This window comes from Calypte anna, chromosome 28 (assembly GCF_003957555.1).
Source record: "Calypte anna isolate BGI_N300 chromosome 28, bCalAnn1_v1.p, whole genome shotgun sequence".
NCBI lineage: Eukaryota > Metazoa > Chordata > Aves > Apodiformes > Trochilidae > Calypte > Calypte anna.
Window position 1 is genome coordinate 604,852 of NC_044273.1, and position 20,203 is coordinate 625,054.

Sequence of the window (20,203 nt, forward strand, 5' to 3'; positions counted from 1 at the left end):
GGGCTGTGTCCCTGTGCTGATCTCCTCCCCAGGAGCTGGGATAGCTTTGAGCTTTGGATTTAGTCTGGGATTTGGTATGAGAAGAATGTCGATACTTCACCAATGTTTTTTCAGCTGTTGCCAAGGGATCGAGGACTTTCCCTCTTGCTGGGATTTGCTGGGGTGCAGGTGCCCAAGGAGCTGGGAGGGACATTCCCTGTCAGGACACGTTGTGCTTGGTACAGAACCAGGATTTGGGGGGCAGTTGGATTTTTCCATTCCAGGGTTGTGGTCTGGGGATTTCTGTTCTCTGGGATCACTGGGACATCAGTCAGCAGGGGGGGAGCACTTGCACTGGGCATTGGTTTATGTATTCATTTTATTATCAACATTATTATTCCTATTACTTCTCTTATTATTCCTATTCCTATTTCTATTATTAGTAAAGAAGGATCTATTTCTGTAATTAAATCTTTTCTATCTTAACCCCCAAGTCTCCTTACCTTCACTTTTTCCATCCTCTCCCTCAGGGAAATGAAGGGTGACCCAGGTCAGGCAGGGAACAGGGACCCTCAGCCCCCCCCCCCCCACCACCAGAGGGCACTTGGGGGATGCAAGGCCACAGAGGGAAACTGAGGCACAGGAGCTGAGGTGCCTCAGGACACCCACTCGAGCTCCATCCAAGTAAAAGGCTGGAGCCAGGAGGAGGTGGCACAAGGTCCCTGTCCCCACCTGCACAATGTCACCGTGTGAGGAGCTTTTCTTGCCTGCACACCCAAGCTGAGGGACCCTGACACACGAGGGACACTTCACCCCCTGCCTCAGCCCTGGGAGAGTCCAGACAAAACGTGGTAAAAGCTTCTTAAGGAAAGGATTGAGAACTTCAGTCACCTCTGAGCCACACTGGGGGGCTCGGTGGCAGTGGGTGACATCCAGATGAATGTCCCCCTTCAGGAGGGAGGATGCTGCAGGGGAGATGGGTCCTGGCACAGCCCCCACGCTGAGCTGAGCTGCTCGGTGTCATCCACAGCTGCAGAGAGGGACCCATAAGGATCCCATGGGCCCAACCGGGCTGCCCAGAACCTCGCCCTGGGGCCGCTTTGCTTCAGGTTTGGGAATTAATTCCTTCCCGGAATGGCAAAGCTGTGGGCAGAGAGGGAGCAGCTGTGCAAAGGCAAAGCTGGAGCAGGGCAGGGCCCCCCCTTCCCGGGCAGTCCCACGGGGTCACTGGGTCCGTGACAGCTCCAAGGACACGGCCACCAATTCCCAGTGCCACCAACTGGCTGGGAAAGAGCCCAGACTGGGCTGGGCCTGGGGCTGTTTCCAGAGATCAATATGGACACAGCATGGGGGGGGCTGGGGGCTGCACCCCTGGCAAGGGGGGGGACAAGGTTTCTAACACTGGCTTGGAAATGGGGATTTTTACTTTTTTTTTCCCAGTAAACCACTCTGCTTCACCTCCCCAAACTCCTGCTGGCCCCGAGCACGCTGGCTGGGCCTGGCTGCCCCAAACAGGTTTCAAGAAGCAATTTTTATGGCTCAGGGCTCTCTCTGCTCAGCTCCTTCCCAGATTCAGTGGCAGGGGGGACAAGCAGAGGAACTGGAAAGGAAAAGGGGTTTGGGGAGAGAGCCCCTGGCTCTAGTTCCTGCTGGGGATGCCACAGCTCCAGCTCTGCTCCTGGATCCAGGGTCAGGCACTGGTGTCCCTCTGTCCATCCCTGGGTGGCACCAGGGCTCTCAAACCCATCAAACCCCTTCCTCTGCCCCAGAGGAGCCTCGTGGGGTCCCTCCAGGCTCCAAAAAAAGCAGCAAAGGAAACACTTCAGGCACTCCTGGTGCTGTCACCTCGGGCTGTCAGTCCCCTGCTGGCACTTCCATGGGGCAGGGGTGACCTACAAGGGGTAGGAAAGGGACAGCCACCCCCCAGGGAAGGGACAGCACCCCGGGGGTTAATGCTGGAGCTGGGCACACTCAGCACCTCCCAGGTCCATGAAGGTGGCTGAGAAGAGGGGGCAGCTCTGACTTTTACAGCATTTTAAGTGCCCGCTGCCATCTCCAGCACGTTAAATAAAACACATTGCCAGTGAGGTCATCTAATAGCCTCTTATTTTTTGATTTGAACTTTTTACCTTCACCTCTTCCTCCATGCTGAATCAGCTCCTTCACTTGGCACTTCAATTCCTGCCCCATTTGGGAGATTAATTCAGGGTCTGGGGGGGGAACGGCGCCGGAGCTCTTGGGCTCTGAGCTCCAGGACAGAGGAGCAGCAGGAGAAGGGCTCTGCATGGATACAGCTGAGACCCCCCCAGCATCACCCCAAATCACAGTCCTGGGCTCTGGGTTTGTTGCAGTTCCCCCCCTTTCCTCCAGCTCCTCCCTTGTCACCAGGATGAGGCTGAGCCACTTTGTGGGGACACAGGAATGAAGGAGTTGAGGGGATGCTCTGGGGGGTGGGGGTGTCCCCCAAGGCCCTCCCCACCTCCAAGGGGGCTCCAGCACCCACCCACCCACCCCAACCTGCAGGCAGAGCAGCCCCAGACTCCGGAGTGTGCGTCCAGTCAACACCCTTTTATTAAAAACAATTACAAAAAGTTACAGGTTACAACAGTTATGTACAACCCAAAAACCTCCTACCAACCACAAACCTCTGTTTTACAGGGTGAACGGTGCCCAGGAGCTCAAATACCTGCTCTGAGGGGGGGAAAAGGGCTCCACTTCCCACCAACATCCCACAGGATGGGCAACAGCATCCTTCCCTTCCCCCCCTCACAGCCCACCCAAAAAACCTCATTCCTGGGGGGTCTCAGTTGAAGTGTGGGGCAAGGAAAGGGGAATGATGGAGGAACAGGACCTGCAGTGATGATCTGCCCTCCTCCAGGCCTGGGTGGGGGGATCATGGCCCTCAGCAGGACTCCAGCACACCAGGACCATGTTAGGAACGTGCCAGCTTTTCCAGGGAAAGCAGCTGAGGAGGGAAAAGGAGCTGGGAATGGCTGTTGGGACACCTGGAGGGGAGGGCTGGCTTTGGACTGGACCACGGCTGCAGGAACAGGAGCTGAAGGGGGATAAAGAAGGGGAAGAAGCAGAAGCAGGAGAGATTTGCCTTCCCTGGGAAGCCCTGAGCTTTCTCTCCATCCCTCCCACCACCTGGACAGGAACAGCACAATTCCCTGCAGGCAGCTGGAGAGGAGGGGACAAGGTGGGAGCTGGATGCTCCAGAGGGTTGGATGCTCAGGGGTCTGTGGGGTGAGGAGCAGGGAGCTGCTGCCTGCCAGAGGGACACGGGGGCTCTGCACTGCCAGGGGACTTTTGTCCCTGCTTCTGGTGGCTTCAGGAGGAGTTCCTGGCAGAGGTCAGGCCCTGGAAGCTGTGTCCTTGCCTCTGGGGACAGTGGTGGGACAGGGGAGCCACCAGGGCTCACACATGTCCCAGCACCAAGCAGGACACCCCTGGTCCCCCCCAGGCAATGACACAGCAGTGGGGGGGACATCCCCAGCACATCCCCCCCTCTCAGAGGCTACCAGGGACTGAGCCAACCCCAGAAACCCAGGGCAGAGTTTCTGACCCCACAGTAGCCACCCCAGGGAGCAATTCCATGGGGCGGGATGTGAGGCTGCTCACAGCTATCGGGGACCCCTTCAAGCAGCTCTGCTGTTCCCCTGGAGGGAAATGGGGCAGAGAAACCAGCAGAGCCATCCAGTTTGTCCCTGCTCCTGCTCCTATCCCTGTCCCTGCAGCTGTGGCAGAGATGTGCTCTGACAGCCTGGGGAGAGGGACCAACACTGACAACATCTTCTGAAAACACCCAACATAGAAACTAGCTGGAAAGAGTCATTTTTACCTATTGCCCCCACTGAGCAGAGGCTGAGATGCACCCCAAATCCCTTCATCCCTACACCCCAGCTGGACAGCCTGTCCTAACCACAGTGACACAATACTGGCTCTTGTCCCTGTCCTCCCCAGAGGGCTGCAGGTTGCCCAGTTTGTCCCAGTCCCACTGTCAGCTTCTTCTCCCTTGTCCACTGAGTGCAGAACCAGGATGCCAGAGCCCTCCCTGCTCCCATCTCCTTGCTCTCAGGGCCAGACTCCCTCCCTCCCTCCCACTCTGATCCTTGGCTCTCCCCACCCCTCACTTCTCACTCACACACCAGCTCCACAATCCACTCACTTTACAGCCTCCTGCCTGACTTTCTTCCACCTCCCCCATCTCCAAACACTTTGGGAATCTACCAGGTGTGGAGTACAGAGATAATTTCAGTTACATTTGGGGAAAAGGAAAAAAAAAAAAAAAAAGGAAAAGATCTACCTTTAACTGAACCAGACAGATCCTTCTGCACATATCCAACCTACCTCTTAAAGCTTCTCCTAGGAACCAAGAAGTTCTTTCTGGTTGTGCTACTCAAAACCACCTTGTGATGCCTATGAGGCGATTGCTGTACCACAGAATATCCCTCGGGTGGAGGAAAGAGGATCTGAGAGCCACTACCTGGCCCCAGGGCCCTGCAAACAGTGAGTTGGTGCTGCTGAGCTGCAGTCCTTGAGTCCCAGGGACACCTCGGGGAGCATTCTGCTGCATACAGGTGACAGGGTTACTCTGAGCATTTATTGCACTGCTTCAAAGAGGTGGAGGAAGAAGAAGAAAGAGAAGAAAGCTCAAGTCATCGTTTCACTTTAGCATCTTCTTTGATCTTCCAGACCATGAGCTCCATGCAGGCTCTGGCATCCTCACTGGAGTCGTGTCCTTCCACTGGGGACAGAGGGACAAGGGAGGCTGTCACCACCTCTGCCTGCTCACAGCCCAGGAGGAGGCTTCCCCAGAAGAGTTCCTGCCCCATACCCTGGCCCAGCTGCTTGCTGCCCTCTGCCACAGCAGCCACGGGTCCATCTGTGACCCCCCCAAACCACAGGAGTGGATTTAAAGCAGAAGAATTTCCACTGAACACGTTTTGTGCTGGACTTCAGCCTGACACTATTTTCTTGTTTAAATTAAGAGCTGTCACCCTGCTTGTCTGCAGCCCCTCAGGCTACTGCTCAGAGCGGCCTCAATGTCCCCAGCACTAAGTTAACAATGTGCTCAAGGAAGACAAAAAGGAACATGCTGTGCTTCAAACAGAAAGGTCAAGCTTAGTTTGCCAGAGAGAGAGGGGAGGGCACGTTCTAGAGAAGCTGTGGCTGCCCCATCCCTGGCAGTGTTGAAGGTTGGATGGGGCTTGGAGCACCCTGGGCTGGTGGGAGGTGTCCCTGACCATGGCAGAGGTGGATCTGGATGAGCTTTAAGGTCCCTTCCAACCCAAACCATTCCATGATTCTATGACACAGCTTTGACAGAGCTACCTCTCACACCACCTCTTGGTTCCCACTTAGCCCAGAGGGGGAAGCAGGGAACCCTGACACCAGGGTTCAGACTGAAACCCTCCCTGGCAGAGCCTTCCCGGGACCCGTCTGCAGGCAGACACCGCACGGGGGGGGGGAGAAATAAAAATCTTGGGGGCAAGAGGATGAGGCTGGGAGGGAGGAGAGGAAGGCAGGGCCGTGCAGCCCACCCCCAGCAGGGCTGGGACAGGAGCCCCTGACCCTCAGCTCCTCCTTGCTCTCACCATTGTCCTGGATGATCCGTTTGAGGTAGTCGGCCATCAGCGTGCGCAGGGCGCGTTTGTAGGGCAGCCCCAGGCGGTGGGGAAAGACGATGGCAGTGTCCACCACGGTGCCATGGATCAGCTGGAGAGGGAGGGAGCAGCAAGGAAAGAGGTTAGTTTTCCCTCTCCCACAGACAGGGACATTCCTTTGGATGAATCATGGCTGAAGCAAGGTCCCAGGCAGGCTCACCCGGCTCCAGCCCAACCCGTCCCGCGAGAGGTTCTGGCTGGCTCTGAGCTGACTTCCCTCCCTGAAGGGGGCTTGGGGAAAGGTTTCCTGAGGCTCTGCCAACAAACCTGCCCTCAAACCCTGCTCACTGCACCTCAAAGGCAGCAGAAATTCAGGGCCAGTTCAGTTGGTATAACTCAAAGGACAGGACGGGTCAATGCTTAATATCCTGGTCCTGGCAACACCTCCGAGAGCATCTTTGGAACTGAGAAACTGAACCAAGGAACCAGAGAGAGCTTCCAACAGCCTCACAATTCCTGCTCAAGGTGCAGACAGGAGTGTGGGAAGGATGTGCAAGCCAAAACTGGAGCTATCTCAGTGTAGAGCACACTGCTTCCGTGGGCAAGGTCTGACCTGCATGGTGCCAACCAACCTGAAAACCAAACTCTGTCAGCCATGAGTCAACAGGAAGTTTTTTTAACCAGCACCAGCTCAGCCAGGATGACCTGGGACAAGGAGATCTGGTACTTCTGGGTAGAAGGAAGCATACTTTGGATGGGAAGGAAGTGCTGGGTTAAAGTGTCCGGGCACGCAGGAGAGGCAACAAGTTTGCTGTCCTCTAGGTATGAAGTGTCACCACTGGAGGAATGGAGGATATTGAGCAGGTTAACCTGCACACCTGACAGCCCATAAACACATGGGAAGCTGCCTTTTTTTTTTTTAATACTAATTTTTTACTCTAAGATTAATTCTCTGTTGTCAACAACACATATTCAGTGAGAGCTGAAGGAAGCTGGATGAAGCCAGTCCCACATCTTGAGTAGAGGAGCGAGAGAGAAACCTGCATTCTCAACCAAAAGAGGTCTGCAGGGTGCCTCAGCCAGGACCCCAATAATCCAGACTTCTCAGCTGCCTTGACTCTCCCCAGGCACCAGCTGATGCTGTGTGACAACCCCAACCTTCACCATCAGAGGCTTCACAGCCCAGCTCTGTAGCTGGAAGAGCTGCAGTTAACAGAACAACCTGCACCCCTCTTCCTGTATGACACTGCCAGCATTATGGATAATCTCTCCCAGACTGCAGTCAAGTTTGGAACCCACCCAGGCACAATGCTAATGACTTATGTAGATCAGGAAGGCTGAGGCAATGGGATAATCTGACCTGAAATAAAAATTGAAATGCTATCAGCACTCGGAGCTTGCCATGGCCATTAGCAAGATGTCAACTCTGCTGCCACAGCCTGCAGCCACTCTGCCCTGACATGTCACTGCCTGTCACACTCTGCTCTGTGGCCCTCAGCTGCCTTCTCTTGGCAGTGTCTGTGGTGCTCAGAGAACACTGTGCCTCTAAAAGGCTGAGGCAGTCATCCCAGGCTGATAAAAGTGCAAATAATTTTTTGATGATGATGATGAATGCTCGGAGAGGCTGGGATAAAGGGTGCCACGGAGAGGTAAAGCACTTTTGCAGGCATTAAAACCTCCTGCTTTCAAACCTCTGCCAGGAGCTGGCAGCCAAGGCCACTCCATCAAAGAAGCTGCAGGATAAAGAATGGCTGGAGGAGGTTCTGGCTCGTGAGCACAGACTGAAGACTCAGCTCCACAGAGTTCCTCAGTGACCCTGGACAAGCCCCTAGGGATCTCTGCTCAGGATGCAAGGGCAGAGGATGTCCCCCTCCCCTCAGAGGACAGCAGAGCTGGCCAAGAGATGTGCGGGCTGGGGTAATGGGGGCCATGCAGGAAACAAGACAGACAAAGGGTCAAAGCAGCTTTATCAAAGCAGCACCACAAATCAGAGCAAACCCTGCAGAGCAGCTGACTCTGAGCACACAGACTGAACACTCCGAGAGAAGCCAGGAGAGTTATCTCCAGTGGCAGGGTGAGTGAAGAGGCTTTGTCCTGCTTCTGAAACAGTCACTGTGGAGCAGACATGGGCACCAGAGGGGAGCCCAGAGCCTTCCCTCCTCATGCCCTGACCCTGGCAGAGCACATCTTCAAGCTGCTCAAAGGATGCTGACACCAACTGAGGCTTCTGGACTCCATGGACAGGGTTGAAAGACAAACCCAGATGAGACCTTCCAACCACCCCAGCTCTACTGACCCTCTAGAGAGGTCTATCCCCTGGGCAGCACCAGTCACTAAAAGCTGGGGTGACATAAGAAATGGACCAATGCCAGCTTCCCAGATCTACTCTGTCCTCCCGGTTCTTGACAAGAAACAGTTCCTATGTGTACAGGAGACACACAGGGTGGGGAAGAGCCCAAGGAAGATGGACACACAAGACATGCAAGTTACCTTTAGTGCAAATAAGTCACTTTCCAAGCTGTGCCCTATCAATATGGTGTCTGCACTGAACATGTTCAGGAGGACAGCCTGGACATCCCGCAGGGTGATGCTGGTGTTCTGCAGATCTTCTTCTGTCACACCTGAGAACCTGCAGGGCAGAAAGGACATTTCTCTCCTTTACAGGGACAACTCAAGGCCCACATTGTCTCAGCCACTAGGAAAAGCTGCTCAATGGAGCTTCAGCAAGCTCCCAGCCATTCCCCCCAAGCTCCTGAGCAGAGCTGGAAGCCCATCCTTACCTGGTGTTGTAATCGATCACCTTGGTGTCTGGTTTGACAAAGGTGTCATACACCACTTTCAGGTCAGAGTTGATCACAGTGACTCTTGTCAGCTCCAGTCCTTGCTTGGTGTAGCACTGCAAACAACAGAGCAGACATGAAAAGGGCATTCACCCAAATGCTGTAGCTCCCAGAAGGCAGCAGCACTGCTCAGCACCCATCAGCCACCCACAGCTTTTTCAGGGCTGCACGCAGTCCCCACACATTGCTAAAACCAATCAGTCAGAGCTGATTTTAATGTACAGGACCAATGTGAATTACAGGCCACAGCAGAAAGAAGACTGGTAAAGAAGCAGAACTTTCCTTCAGCCACTTGTTTGGCACCCTCTGCCTTCCTCAAAGAGCTTTATTGGGCACCCACCATTTCACAGTCCAACGCGTAGATCCCGGGGTAGCCCTCAGTCGTAGGCAACTTCTCAAAAGTCTTCACAAAGCCATCAAGGCTCTCCTTTCTCCCATCATGGACATGTTGCTTAAAGGAAAAAAAAAAAAAAAAAAGAAAATAAAAAAAGGACAGCTGCTGATGGTAGGAACAAGAATCCAAAAAGCCCACTTCAACAGAACCTCGAAACAAAAAATATTTTTTAGTCGTAGTCATTTCTGAAGTTTAAAGACAAATAAATAGGTTTTGCCTATGCTTTGAGAAGTTCACTAACAGCAAACAGAGCCACCCCAAGCCCAAAGTCAGATCAGAGCTACCATTATCACACTGACAAAGAACCAATGCACCACACACCTAAGGACAAGAAGCATTCAACTTCCAGTTTAGAGTAGAATTACTCAGAAAGGGTCATACTCAGGGGCTGACACTAATCTAACTCCAGCTGCTGTTTCCTGGTTCAGTCTGTGACTAAAACATGCCTGGGTGGAGGATTCTAATCCCAGACATCCCTGTTTGAGCTTTAGCATCAGGTGTTTTAGCACCATATGTGTGGAACGAGAAACTGCTGTCATCAAGTACCAGAAAATGTCAACCACAGAACCCCAGACTGGTTTGGGTGGGAAGGGACCTCAAAGCCCCCCCAGTGCCACCCCTGCCATGGGCAGGGACACCTCCCCCAGCCCAGGGTGCTCCAAGCCCCATCCAACCTTCAACACTGCCAGGGATGGGGCAGCCACAGCTTCTGGGGGCAGCCTGGGGCTCAGCACCCTCACACCAAAGAATTTCTTTCTCAGATCTCATCTCAATCTCCCCTCTTCCTGTATAAAACCCTTCCCCCTCATCCCATCCCTCCCTGCCCTTGTCCCAAGTCCCTCCCCAGCTTTCCTGGATCCCCTTCAGGCACTGGAAGGTGCTCTAAGGTCTCCCCATTGCAGCCTTCTCTTCTCCAGGCTGAACAATCCCAATCCTGGCTCCAGAGCTTTTCCACCCCTCCCAGCATCTCCGTGGCCTCCCCTGCACTCACTCCCACAGCTCCGTGTCCTTGTCCTGGGGGGTCCAGAACTGCATCCCAAACCCAGATACTTTGCAGGTGAACAGAAGCTGCTGCTTACCAGCAATAAATGGAGAGTATTTCCAACCACTTTCCATTACCCTCAGCTAAAGGTCAAGGATCAACAAGATCCAGCACAGCTCCTGAGCTGGCAGGAGGACTCAGGGAGTGATTTCACAAGGCAAAGCAAGACTCAGAAACTGACACCCCCACTCCCCTCCCCTCCACAGCCACTCATCCCACGCTGCTTGGTCAGCCTGAAAGCCTTTGCAGGAGAGTTTTTCAGGTGAGGGATTGCCACAAGAGGCCACACTTCTCCATTCTGCATTGAAGCACATGCCTGTTCAGCTTAAGGAATGGGTAGAGCACATTTACCAGGCCAACAGAGAGCAGATCTTTCCCTCTTGCACCTTGATCCCTTCCCCTCCCTCTGCAATACAACATAAATGGGCAGGGACAAAAGAAGTCAGGTGTTTTCCTCTACTAGGTGATGTTCTCCAATTATTCAACCCTTCCTCGTGGACAGGAGGACAGAAAAGTTGCTTGTGCTTTTCAGACCCAGAGAAAGGAGCAGGCTGGGTGCTCACAAAGCAGCTGCAGCCTCCTGTCTGTCCCAGCACAGCTCCCTCCTGCCACCTCCTGCCACACCAGCTCACTGCAGAGAGGAACATCTCAAAAAGCACTTTGGAGAAGCCAGAGAGAGCCCTTTTTCCAAGCAGCTACAGATTTAGTCACATAGAATGGTTTCTTATTACAAATATTTGCTGTTTTCAACACCCTCCTTCGAAGTGGAAAGACCCCGTGCTCCCCAGCACCCCAAACACCCCAATATCCCATTGGATGCTCTCCCCCTGGGCTGGCTGGGGACTCCAACCTCCAACCTGCTACAGGATGCTGTGAAATTCCATCTTTTGGGGAAGGAAAGCAGGACAGGCAGAACACAGGGAGCTGTAGGAGGCAGGCTGGTGACAGGCTTCACCAAGGAAGGGGCTACGAGAGAGATTGGATGTTTCTGAAAAGGCCATGAGGTTTCAAGGGCTAGAACAGCCACACAGAAACTGGCAGAGAAGTCACATCTTTACAGCCCCATCAGTTTCTCCCAATGTCCCTGCTGGATATTTTTTTAAACCCCAATTTCAAAAAGAAATCTTAATTTCACATGAAAAAGAAAGAGAAGCAGCAGCCTGCCTGAGCCCAGCCATGCTCCTCCATGCAGGGCAGGATTTTAAGGTGCCCGTGCAGACAATTCTTATTTCAACAAGCCTTGAATTTCTGACCCAGAATTGACTTCCTAGCATGAAGGGCACACACTTCTCCAGCCTTGCTGGCCCTGTATCTCTTGATGGCTTTCCAACAGTGAAAGAAGAAGGGGATTTATAACAGATGCTCCCTGGGAGCCCCTTCCACTGGACATGAGCCTTTCCAATCCCCTCACTTGGTTCTGCATCATGCTCCTCTCCTCTGCATGGCAGCTGCCAAATAAAAACCCATGAAAGAAGTGACAAGGAGCATCCCCAGAGACCTGAGGGAGGGGGGAAAAGACAAACTGCTCCTTTGTCAGTGGTCAAGAGGAGCAGTGACCAGGCTGGGAAGCCAATTCCCTTGTTGTTACAAAGCAAAGGTATCCCAGGCAGGGTTCAGCTCTGTCTTAAAGGGTGAAAACTCCATTCCTGAGCAGATTTTCCATTTTGCTTTCTAATGCTGGAATCCCTTTCCCCTGTTTCCTCCTCATATTAATGAGTTATGAACAGGCTCCTTGGTAAGATTCCTCCCTTAATACAACACAGGACCTGCAGTAAACAGAAAACAAAGAAAAGATTTGGCCTACAACAGAAAGTTATCTTAGCAGAGGCCACTGGGAAAGGAAAAAGAAACACAGGAAAAAAGGTTTTGGCACACTGCAGTCAAGGCCTTAACACTGCTCCTTGAAAGGAAACCCCCTGTTTCTCAGGTCAGTGTGAGCTTTAGCTGGGCAGCTTCATCCACTGGCATTTCCTTAGAACAAATGAAACCACCTCACACCAGACAGCTCAGCCTCCTACTTTCTGCCAAACCTTGCATCTTCCTACCTTTGCATAGCAAAAGATACCAAAGAAGTGCTTGTTCTCATCCCTTAAGGGAAGCTACCCTTCTCCCAAAGGCTTCAGCAAGGATGACACAGCCACACCACTGAAAGCAGAGGACAAACATCATTGAAGAAAAAAAGGTGTTGCTCAACAACTTACTTTAGCAACCTGGCAGCCTGGAGAACCCACAGCTCCTGAGCAGCAGCTGTAATGAGTTTCCCATCCACCTGGCACTGAAAGAGCAAGAGAGAGGAGTCAAAGAGAAGAGTCCTGATAACAAGAGACCCAAACTTGAGCTTTCACATGCAGAGATCCCATGGATGAGCACAGCAGCAGCAACATGTCAGACAAAGGGGAGAAATAAGTATGGATTCACACACAGCAAACTAGAGCTAAAGTCTCTCATACTCAGCCAGACACACTCTAGAAGCCACAAGGCTGCTCTGATGGGAACCCACAGCAGAGCTCAAACTAGCTTTGTGTCACTTGGTAAAGGAGCTCAAGCAAGACCAGTGAACTGTCCTGGATCAGTGACAGGCATCTGATGCTCCCACGTCAGCCTCCTAAAACAACTGATTTTTCTTTTCTTTTCTTTTTTTCTTTTTTTTTCTCAAAAGGGACCAGAAGGTTTGGGTTTTTTTCTTTCACTTTTTTTAAGCTGCAAGATGAAAAACCTCTGCTCCAGCCCCTGTACCTCCCCAGCAGCTCCCTGCAAGGCTATTTCAGCAGCAGCAGGGCCACCCAGTGACAAAACTCAGAACTGCCACAACCTGTGAGCACAAAAAGCCCCAAAAACGTTCCACAGCAACCCAGATGGGAGGTGGGCTCAGTGCTGGGGGGTGAGCAAGCCCCTCTGTACCTCTCTGCTTGCGCAGCCTCCCCCAGTGGTGCACACATTCCTCCTTCCTGATGCAGCTTCCAGAGGCTGAGACCATGTACTCAGTGCCACAACGACGACAAATCCTGCAGGAGGCTTTGAAGGGAAGAGAGAAGCAAAGCTCAGGTCACCAGAAATCCTTCAGCTTGTTAAAAGGGAGCCAAGGCACAAGGTTTCTGATTGAAAGGCCAAGCAGAATCACTCCAGCCCCCAACCCCAGCCAAACAACCTTTTGTGTTCAAAAGGATCCCCAGTGTTGCTCCCAGAACAACACAGCAATGACTCTGATAATGCAGTCCTGGAGCATTTCCTCCTCCCCCCCAAACATTTCTCAGAAGCAACCACACAGGTTTGGTGTGCAGCATCAGCTCCAGCACAGCTCCCATCACCATTTGCTGCAAACCCCGTTGTACTCTAACAGAGTTATTTTAAGGACCAGGATAAATAAGTCATTCTTTGGACATCAGAGCTAATGAAACCTGGTTTCCAGGGGATCTGTGCCTTGTCACTTCTAAATGACATTTGAGTTCTTCCTGGGCACAGCTTTTCCCTAAGCATTCTCTCCAGCACCTAAGAGCAGGAACAGCCTGACCCACCGAGGGGGCAGTGATGTCCCCTGTGTCCCCTCTTGTCACCTGTACTGCCCACAGCTCAGAGAAAGGAGATGGCAAGAAGCCACAGTAAAGGAGGTGTCATACTGCTGAGCTCCATGCATCTCCCTGAGCAGCTTAAATGTGAACAATGAAGCTCTGCCTAACACCAGCCCATGCTTGTCCACTGAGCACAGCTGCAGCATTGCCAGACCAGCAACAGCTTTAATTAAAAATTCAAAAATCCTGCAACACCTGCAGGAAATTACAGAAACAGATCCAGGAACATAATCTCAGAATGGTATAAAAGGGCTCTAACAAATACAGCACTTGACAGTGTTAATGCAAGGGAGGTTTTGTACAGGTTGCTTCAGCAGCCACAGGACAAATGTAGACACAAGGTGTGAACATGGATGAGCACTTCACACACTTTAAAAAGGTCTCTCCAAAGAGATGCTCAGAGGAGTGTAGTAAGGAACCTCTGAGTATATCCCAAGCAGATGTTTAATCCCTGCTGCACCTGCCCTCAGCAGTGCCTCAGAATCATTCACCCTGCTACAGAGCTCAGAAAATTCAGAGAAGAGAGAAGGACCCATCTGTCCTGAGGAACCCTGGAGGGTTACTGTGTCCAGCTGCAGAAAGGGCTTTTGGGAACTACTTGGCCCACAGCACTCTCAGGAGATAAAGCAGAAAACTGCAATCCAAACCAGCAAGGTACAACCCACTGCAGAACCAGCCTGGCCCAGTGCTGGTCCATATCCCACCACAACAGCACAGAGAGACAAAGAATTCCTGCCCCTGGAAGGTGGGGTTGTCAGCAGATGCTGAGCAGGAGCCTCTCTCCAATTGTTTTTTTACAAGGGCAGGGAGTGCTGGGACAAGGAGGATTTCAAGCTGGAAAAGGGGAGATTGAGATGACATCTGAGAAACTGTTTGGAGTGAGGGTGCTGAGCCCCAGGCTGCCCCCAGAAGCTGTGGCTGCCCCATCCCTGGCAGTGCTGAAGGTTGGATGGGGCTTGGAGCATCCTGGGCTGTGGGAGGTGTCCCTGCCCAGGGAACAGGATGTTCCAACCCAACCAGTCTGGGACTTGATGATTTCCCTATGACAGCAGCTGGTGGCTTCCAACCTAATGCAATCAAGGTGGACTCTAAACCTGCCCAGAGTGAGCAAGTGCAGAACATGTGCCCACCCCAGAAGTGGGTGGCTGAGGGCAGCTTGTCCAGGGAGGCAACCTGACAGTTCCTATTTTTTAGCAGCAATCAGAAACCTCTCTCAGCCTCACAGCCCCACCTGCTACAAACTACAGACCTCTTGTCAAAAAGAACATTCTTGTGACATGCAAGCTGAAGAGCCTTGTCCTCTAGAAATGCAGCAGACTGCTGCAGCCACCCCACTCCCTGAGTGGCCTGCAGAGACAGAGCTCACAGCCATGGAGAGCCACAACAGGAGAGAATGGCTCCATGCTGGAACCAAGAACACCTTTACACCAAAGGGCAGGTGTCTCCTGTTGTGATGTATCTAGCTGTCATTGTTTAGCAGTCTGGGTGGACCAAAAATCAGAGTATTGCTCTTTATCATCACTCCTCCACCCTCCCAAGGGAAGATAAAAGGGGAATAAGGAGCAATTCCATCCTCTGGTTTTTAGTCCACTCAAGAATGTTAAACTGTGACAGAATATTTGGTGCCCAACGTGGGGCTTCTGGTCTTCCTGGCTTTTTATAATGCACGGGTGGGAAATATGAGGGAAAACTGACCCCTCTGTTCTGTCCCTCTCAGATCCCTCAGGTCCTGCCACCCCCTCTTCAGGCCCTTGGTACCAAAAATTATCTTGGTCCACTCCAACTACAACTGCAAACCTGGCAGAAGGAAAGAACCAGCAGAGCTTACAGTCAAGAGTTTTCTTCTCCTCTGCAGTGAAGAGGACAGCACGGCCAGGCTTCTCTGGGTGAGGCATTGGGTACCCATTTTCCTTCAGCTGCTCCTCAGTCATCAGATACTCCTTGAGTCTCCGGTACAAGGCAGCTCCTGCACACAAACCAATGCTGAAGCCACAGCCCTTGAGCAGGGGCTGTTTCCCTCACTGGTTTTGGCTTTATCAAGCCTCCAGGTAGGGACTCCTGCTCAACTTGCTTCCTGTGCCTTGATTCAGAACTGGCAGGGAAAGGGGTGTCAGGGCATCAGTGCCCCTGTTGTTTTGTCACCCAGCTGAAACACAACTCCTCCAAGAGGCCTTTTTGATACCAAGGTGAGACTTCTCTCATTTTAATGTTTAAAATGGTTTAACTGATAATTTGCAATACAGCCCAGAGAATAACCCTCAAAGGCCACCCACAGCTAGTGAAAAAATTCATTATCAGAAGCTTTCTTCCTGCTGCTGATTCCAGGCTCCTTGTTTCACAGAATAATTATAACTTCTTGCCCTCTGCTCAATATTTTCTTTTGCTGCTACGTTAAACCTTTCCAATATTGCAGCACACCCTTTGATGTTGCTTAGCTGAGCTATACAGGCCCTTTTAAGCTTTCTCCATGTCAATTCCTTCTGCTCTGTGGCCTCCCTGTCTCTTCTCTGATCTTCCCAACAATTTGCCTGCATCTCTTGGCAACCAAAATACCCATAACTGACTTGAGCCAACACAGATAATGCTTGTGGGCACACTCCTTTGGCTACAATCTGACCTTACTATGACATTCCTAGACATAACACTGAGCCTTGCAGAGCAGATGGAGGTAATTTTAAGTTTGCCTTTTAACCTGAGAGCACATTGCAAAGTACTGCTTCAGGGCAAGAAGGTTCAAGTAAAGTCTGGGCAGAAATGAAAGCCAAGAAGTCAGTAATACCACAGCACAAGAGGCAGCTCTCAGCAGAGGTACTGAGCTGAGTTACTGATGCTGCATCAAAGCCAGACAGAGCTGGGGCAGTGAGGAAGGTGCTGAGCACCAAACAGCTCCTCCTGCACAAGGGTGGTAACTCCTGACAGTGCCCTGCAGACAGCTCACAGCACTTCCATCAGCAAGATCCTGCTCTCCCCATCCCAGTGTGAGATTTCCAGCTGTAATTTGCAGGTTACAGCCTCCTAGGAGCAGGGTCTTACCTGTTAAATCCTCTGCTCTCAAGCTCCCTGAGCGGTTCAGAGTAAAGCTTGTCTTAGCAGCAAGCTTCCCTCCCAGCACAGCTTCATGGGACACCACTTTCTTGTTACTTGATTCTGCAGCAAGAAGAGGGAAGAAGGAAAACAGGAAGGAGATAAGGAAACCAGCTGAGAAAGAGTTGGAGACTTCAGTCCTGCAGTTTGGGACACTACCCATTGGCAAATGGAGGACTGCATTTATCTTCTTGAAGTCTTGCTCTGCTCCAGAAGTTGCCATGGCTAAGGTGGTGTTCTGGCATTCTGGTTCCAGCCCTACAGGGAGTTTTCTGGTTGCTCTGTCAGGCCACAGCTTTTTTTTTTTTTTTTTTTTTTTTTAAAGGCAGCAAGGACATTTCTGCAGTTCCCCAGCAACCTCTGGTAGCTCTACCTGCTCCCTCTGCATAGCAAACCCTCCTCCTGACCAGCAGGAAGAACAGACTGAGTACAGGAGCACCCTGACCCTGTCACATGCTGATGGTGGCATCACTCACCCACAAGGAGCAGCTTTGTTGTTTGGTCCCCTCAGACCAGACTCCCACACTGAATCTTTCAACTTCTTTTAGAAAGAAGCTTCAGAGCTCTAGAATATGCTCAGCACATCAGATAATGGCAGATAGGTGCTTTTTACTAATCATTAGCTGGCAGCCCTCTCCTAAAGGCCAGCATCCCAAGTTCAGCTGCTCTAACTAATGGCCATGGAGGTAATGAAGACAGAGGGGAGAAAAGGGAAGAGACCAGGAAAAAAAAAATTCACAAGAACAGCACAAATTGATTGTTTAATGTACCCTCTCGAGAGCCAATAATGAAATGTCTTAACCCTCTTCGTTTCTCTCTTGAAGCTTAATGTGTGTAACAGATTTCTGTGGTGATGGACGAGTCTATCACTTTGAAGGCATCATGTGAAAGTTACTCCATTAGCAGGGCTTTTCATTTTAAAGAACTTGTGCTAAAGAAAAAAAAAAATCCATGTGGCATTATCTCCATTTAGGTTCAGACAGCCAACAAAGCATTGCAGGACTTGCCTCTTGAAGGCCCATTAAAGCTTGCCAGACTATAAAAAGCTAACTGGAGTTGTTTGCCTTTCAGCATAATGCTTCTGAGAAATGGCTCTGTCTTTTCAACAAGTTCCTCTCTGTGGCTTCTCTGGTTATTAAGCCCCAGGTGTGGTACCTACTGTTGGAGCTGGAGGGGGAGCTGGGCACCAGGCTTCGGAGCTTCTTCAGGGTGTTCACTGCCACGTTCAGGTAGATGTTACGACTGGTGCTACGTTCATATGCCACCTTCTCTTCTGACAGAGCCTGCAAACAATGCCATCCATCACTACAGACTCCTTCCACTGCTGTTTGTGGAGCAAAAATAAAAACTTTGGCTCTTAAAATACAACATGAGAGCAAAAAAAAATAAAAAGAGCCGATATGAGAGCAAAACAAAAACATGAACACAGATTGGAGAGCAAAAAAAAGTTGCTTGGAATCAAGTGGAAATAAATAAACTGGCTCTGGGGCTTGCTTAGGCAGATAAAAGAAAAAGAAAATAATTGTGTTTTAAACAAAGTGCTTGAAGAAGCTCTTTTGTGTAAAAGGTTTCCTGACAGATTGACACTGAGGCTCTGGAACTACCTGGGAAAGGCTGTTTTCCCACTCTGGTAGCTGTGCAAGATGTCAAAGGGCAAGAAAAAAAAATTAGGTAACCAGACACTCCTTGGATACAAAAGGAACATTCCCCCTAGGGTCCTGTAAAGGGGAAATCCCACTGAAGAAATCCTTGTGGCACCTTTTCTGGGTACAAAACCCAAGGTGCCACATTTGCCTGGCTAACATTAACAGCCAATAAAACATCACTTCTCAAGTTTTGCTTTTGGAACTCCTACTACATTATTCCTGCTGCTAGAAGGCTCCTTGCAGTTTGTAAGGAGCAGTTCCCTGATTACATCTCTCTCATACACTTCCCTCTGCTGAACACTTAGACCTTGGAAGTGTTAAAGCAAGAAAAAAAAAACCCCTTTTGTCCAGCCTCACCATACACACACTGCCCCAGTCCCTCTGCCAGGATTATCAGAGATTGGGGATGCTTTTCCAGTGCAAAGAAAGACAGAATTTCCTCCTGGAAACCTCACTGGAATGAGATTTCCTGTTGTCCAGTCTGGAATTCCTGCATGCCCATCTCCCCTCCAGAACTCTAAGAGGACAGGAGAGGTTCCTGGCTGAGTTCACTCCTAAGAAGTAAAAGCACCAGTACAGACCTTGTCAAATGCTTCCTGGGAGGAGGAGCAGAACTTCAGGCACTCATCAATGAAGAGATTGAGATATCTTTGACGAATGTTTGTTGGGACTTTAGCACCAAATTCTGTGGGAATAACAGGCCTCTGTAAGCTGGTGCTCTAGAGATGAGACAGAGAGAGGGGGGGGAAAGAAAGAGGCTATTGAGGGTTTCACAAGTACATTGCTTGGAGACTCTCACATTTCCTGCTCTGGTATTAATAGTGCCATGACTTCCTTTCTGAGCTAAACATAACATGCATCACTATTGGAACTCAAAATGGCACTTGAAGCTTGTATGTCACCTTTGGTATTCCAAATACTTCAAAAACCCAACCATGTTTCATCATGCAAATCATCCAGCAGCCCAGGACTCCCAGTGGCATTTGTCACCACACTACATGACTCACCCAAGCATTCCAGACCACGGAAATGATGATATTTACTTAAAAAGATTCAAGATTAGGATGGTACCAAGCACCAAGCTTTGAACTGGAGGCATGAAGCCAGCATTTATGCCCATGACAGATCTGGTTTTGGTTTTGGTACTCTGGCTGTGAAGGGAGAAGGGGAGGCCCAGTTCTGCCTGGCTGGCAGCCAGCTCAATCATCACACTTCCTGGGGGAATTCCTGGTACTTGACTGCATTAAGTTTTTCCTGCCTTTTTTTAATGCCAAACATGATGCTCCCCAAAGGATTTCCCCCTTCAACTGACTGCCACGTGCTCCATGCATAAAAACCTGTATGTTGGCCAAGTCACAACTACCACTGGAGTTTTACATTTAACACCAATTTATCCCCCAAATCACAACATTTGTCTCTTTTTCAGAGAAGAAACTGCACATTCACCTCTAAAGCACCCAAATGTTTTCTCAGTTTTCCTCCATCCTACCCAAGAGATACCCACAAACCAAAGCAGCTGCTGCAATCTGTAATAAAAGGAGCTTTGTGGAAGATGCAAGAACCTTCAAAGGGGAAAAGCTGCTCTCAACAGGGAGAGCTCATGAAAATGACCTCAGACTCCCACTTTGATGCCCTGGTCAAGGGGATTGGGTCATTTTCATTACATATATTTTCTTTTCTCAGCTTCTAATACCATCTCTTAAGCACCTCTCTAACACTGGTAAACGTTTTGTCCCTACAGTTGTTTCTTTTCTCTTTAATCAGCTCCAAACTGTATCTTAGCACTGTGGCTTTTTAGGTGGGGAAGTGAAAAATTGACTTTTCACTCCTGCAGAAATTATCAGAGGTACATCACAACATGCTTTGACACAAGATACCATCAATAAAGACATTTTTAATAAAATCCTGGCACTAACCACACTCCTTGCCACCACTCCAGCTTCTTATGGTGCCCACCTGAGGAACACTGTTCTGAATTGTCCTAGCAAGTGACAAGTTCCCTAAGGCTCAAGGGGAAAGGGGGGGCTCAGAATCTCAGAATCA

The 20,203-nt window shown here is 50.7% G+C and overlaps 1 protein-coding gene across 1 annotated transcript in view; it reads right to left on the reverse strand.

Annotated features, from left to right (window-relative positions):
• Positions 1-2,532: 2,532 nt before the first annotated feature.
• Positions 2,533-20,203, reverse strand: part of REXO1 (RNA exonuclease 1 homolog) — a 41,794-nt gene continuing 24,123 nt past the window's right edge. Inside the window, exons 6-16 of the mRNA XM_030466374.1 lie at positions 18,742-18,879; positions 17,674-17,797; positions 16,464-16,577; positions 15,259-15,396; positions 12,763-12,876; positions 12,063-12,136; positions 8,766-8,876; positions 8,366-8,481; positions 8,076-8,214; positions 5,577-5,697; positions 2,533-4,726 (exon numbers count right to left, since the gene is read on the reverse strand). Coding sequence (XP_030322234.1) covers positions 4,638-4,726; positions 5,577-5,697; positions 8,076-8,214; positions 8,366-8,481; positions 8,766-8,876; positions 12,063-12,136; positions 12,763-12,876; positions 15,259-15,396; positions 16,464-16,577; positions 17,674-17,797; positions 18,742-18,879 — 1,278 coding nt within the window. The 3' untranslated portion in view covers positions 2,533-4,637. The remainder of the gene's footprint in view (positions 4,727-5,576; positions 5,698-8,075; positions 8,215-8,365; positions 8,482-8,765; positions 8,877-12,062; positions 12,137-12,762; positions 12,877-15,258; positions 15,397-16,463; positions 16,578-17,673; positions 17,798-18,741; positions 18,880-20,203) is intronic.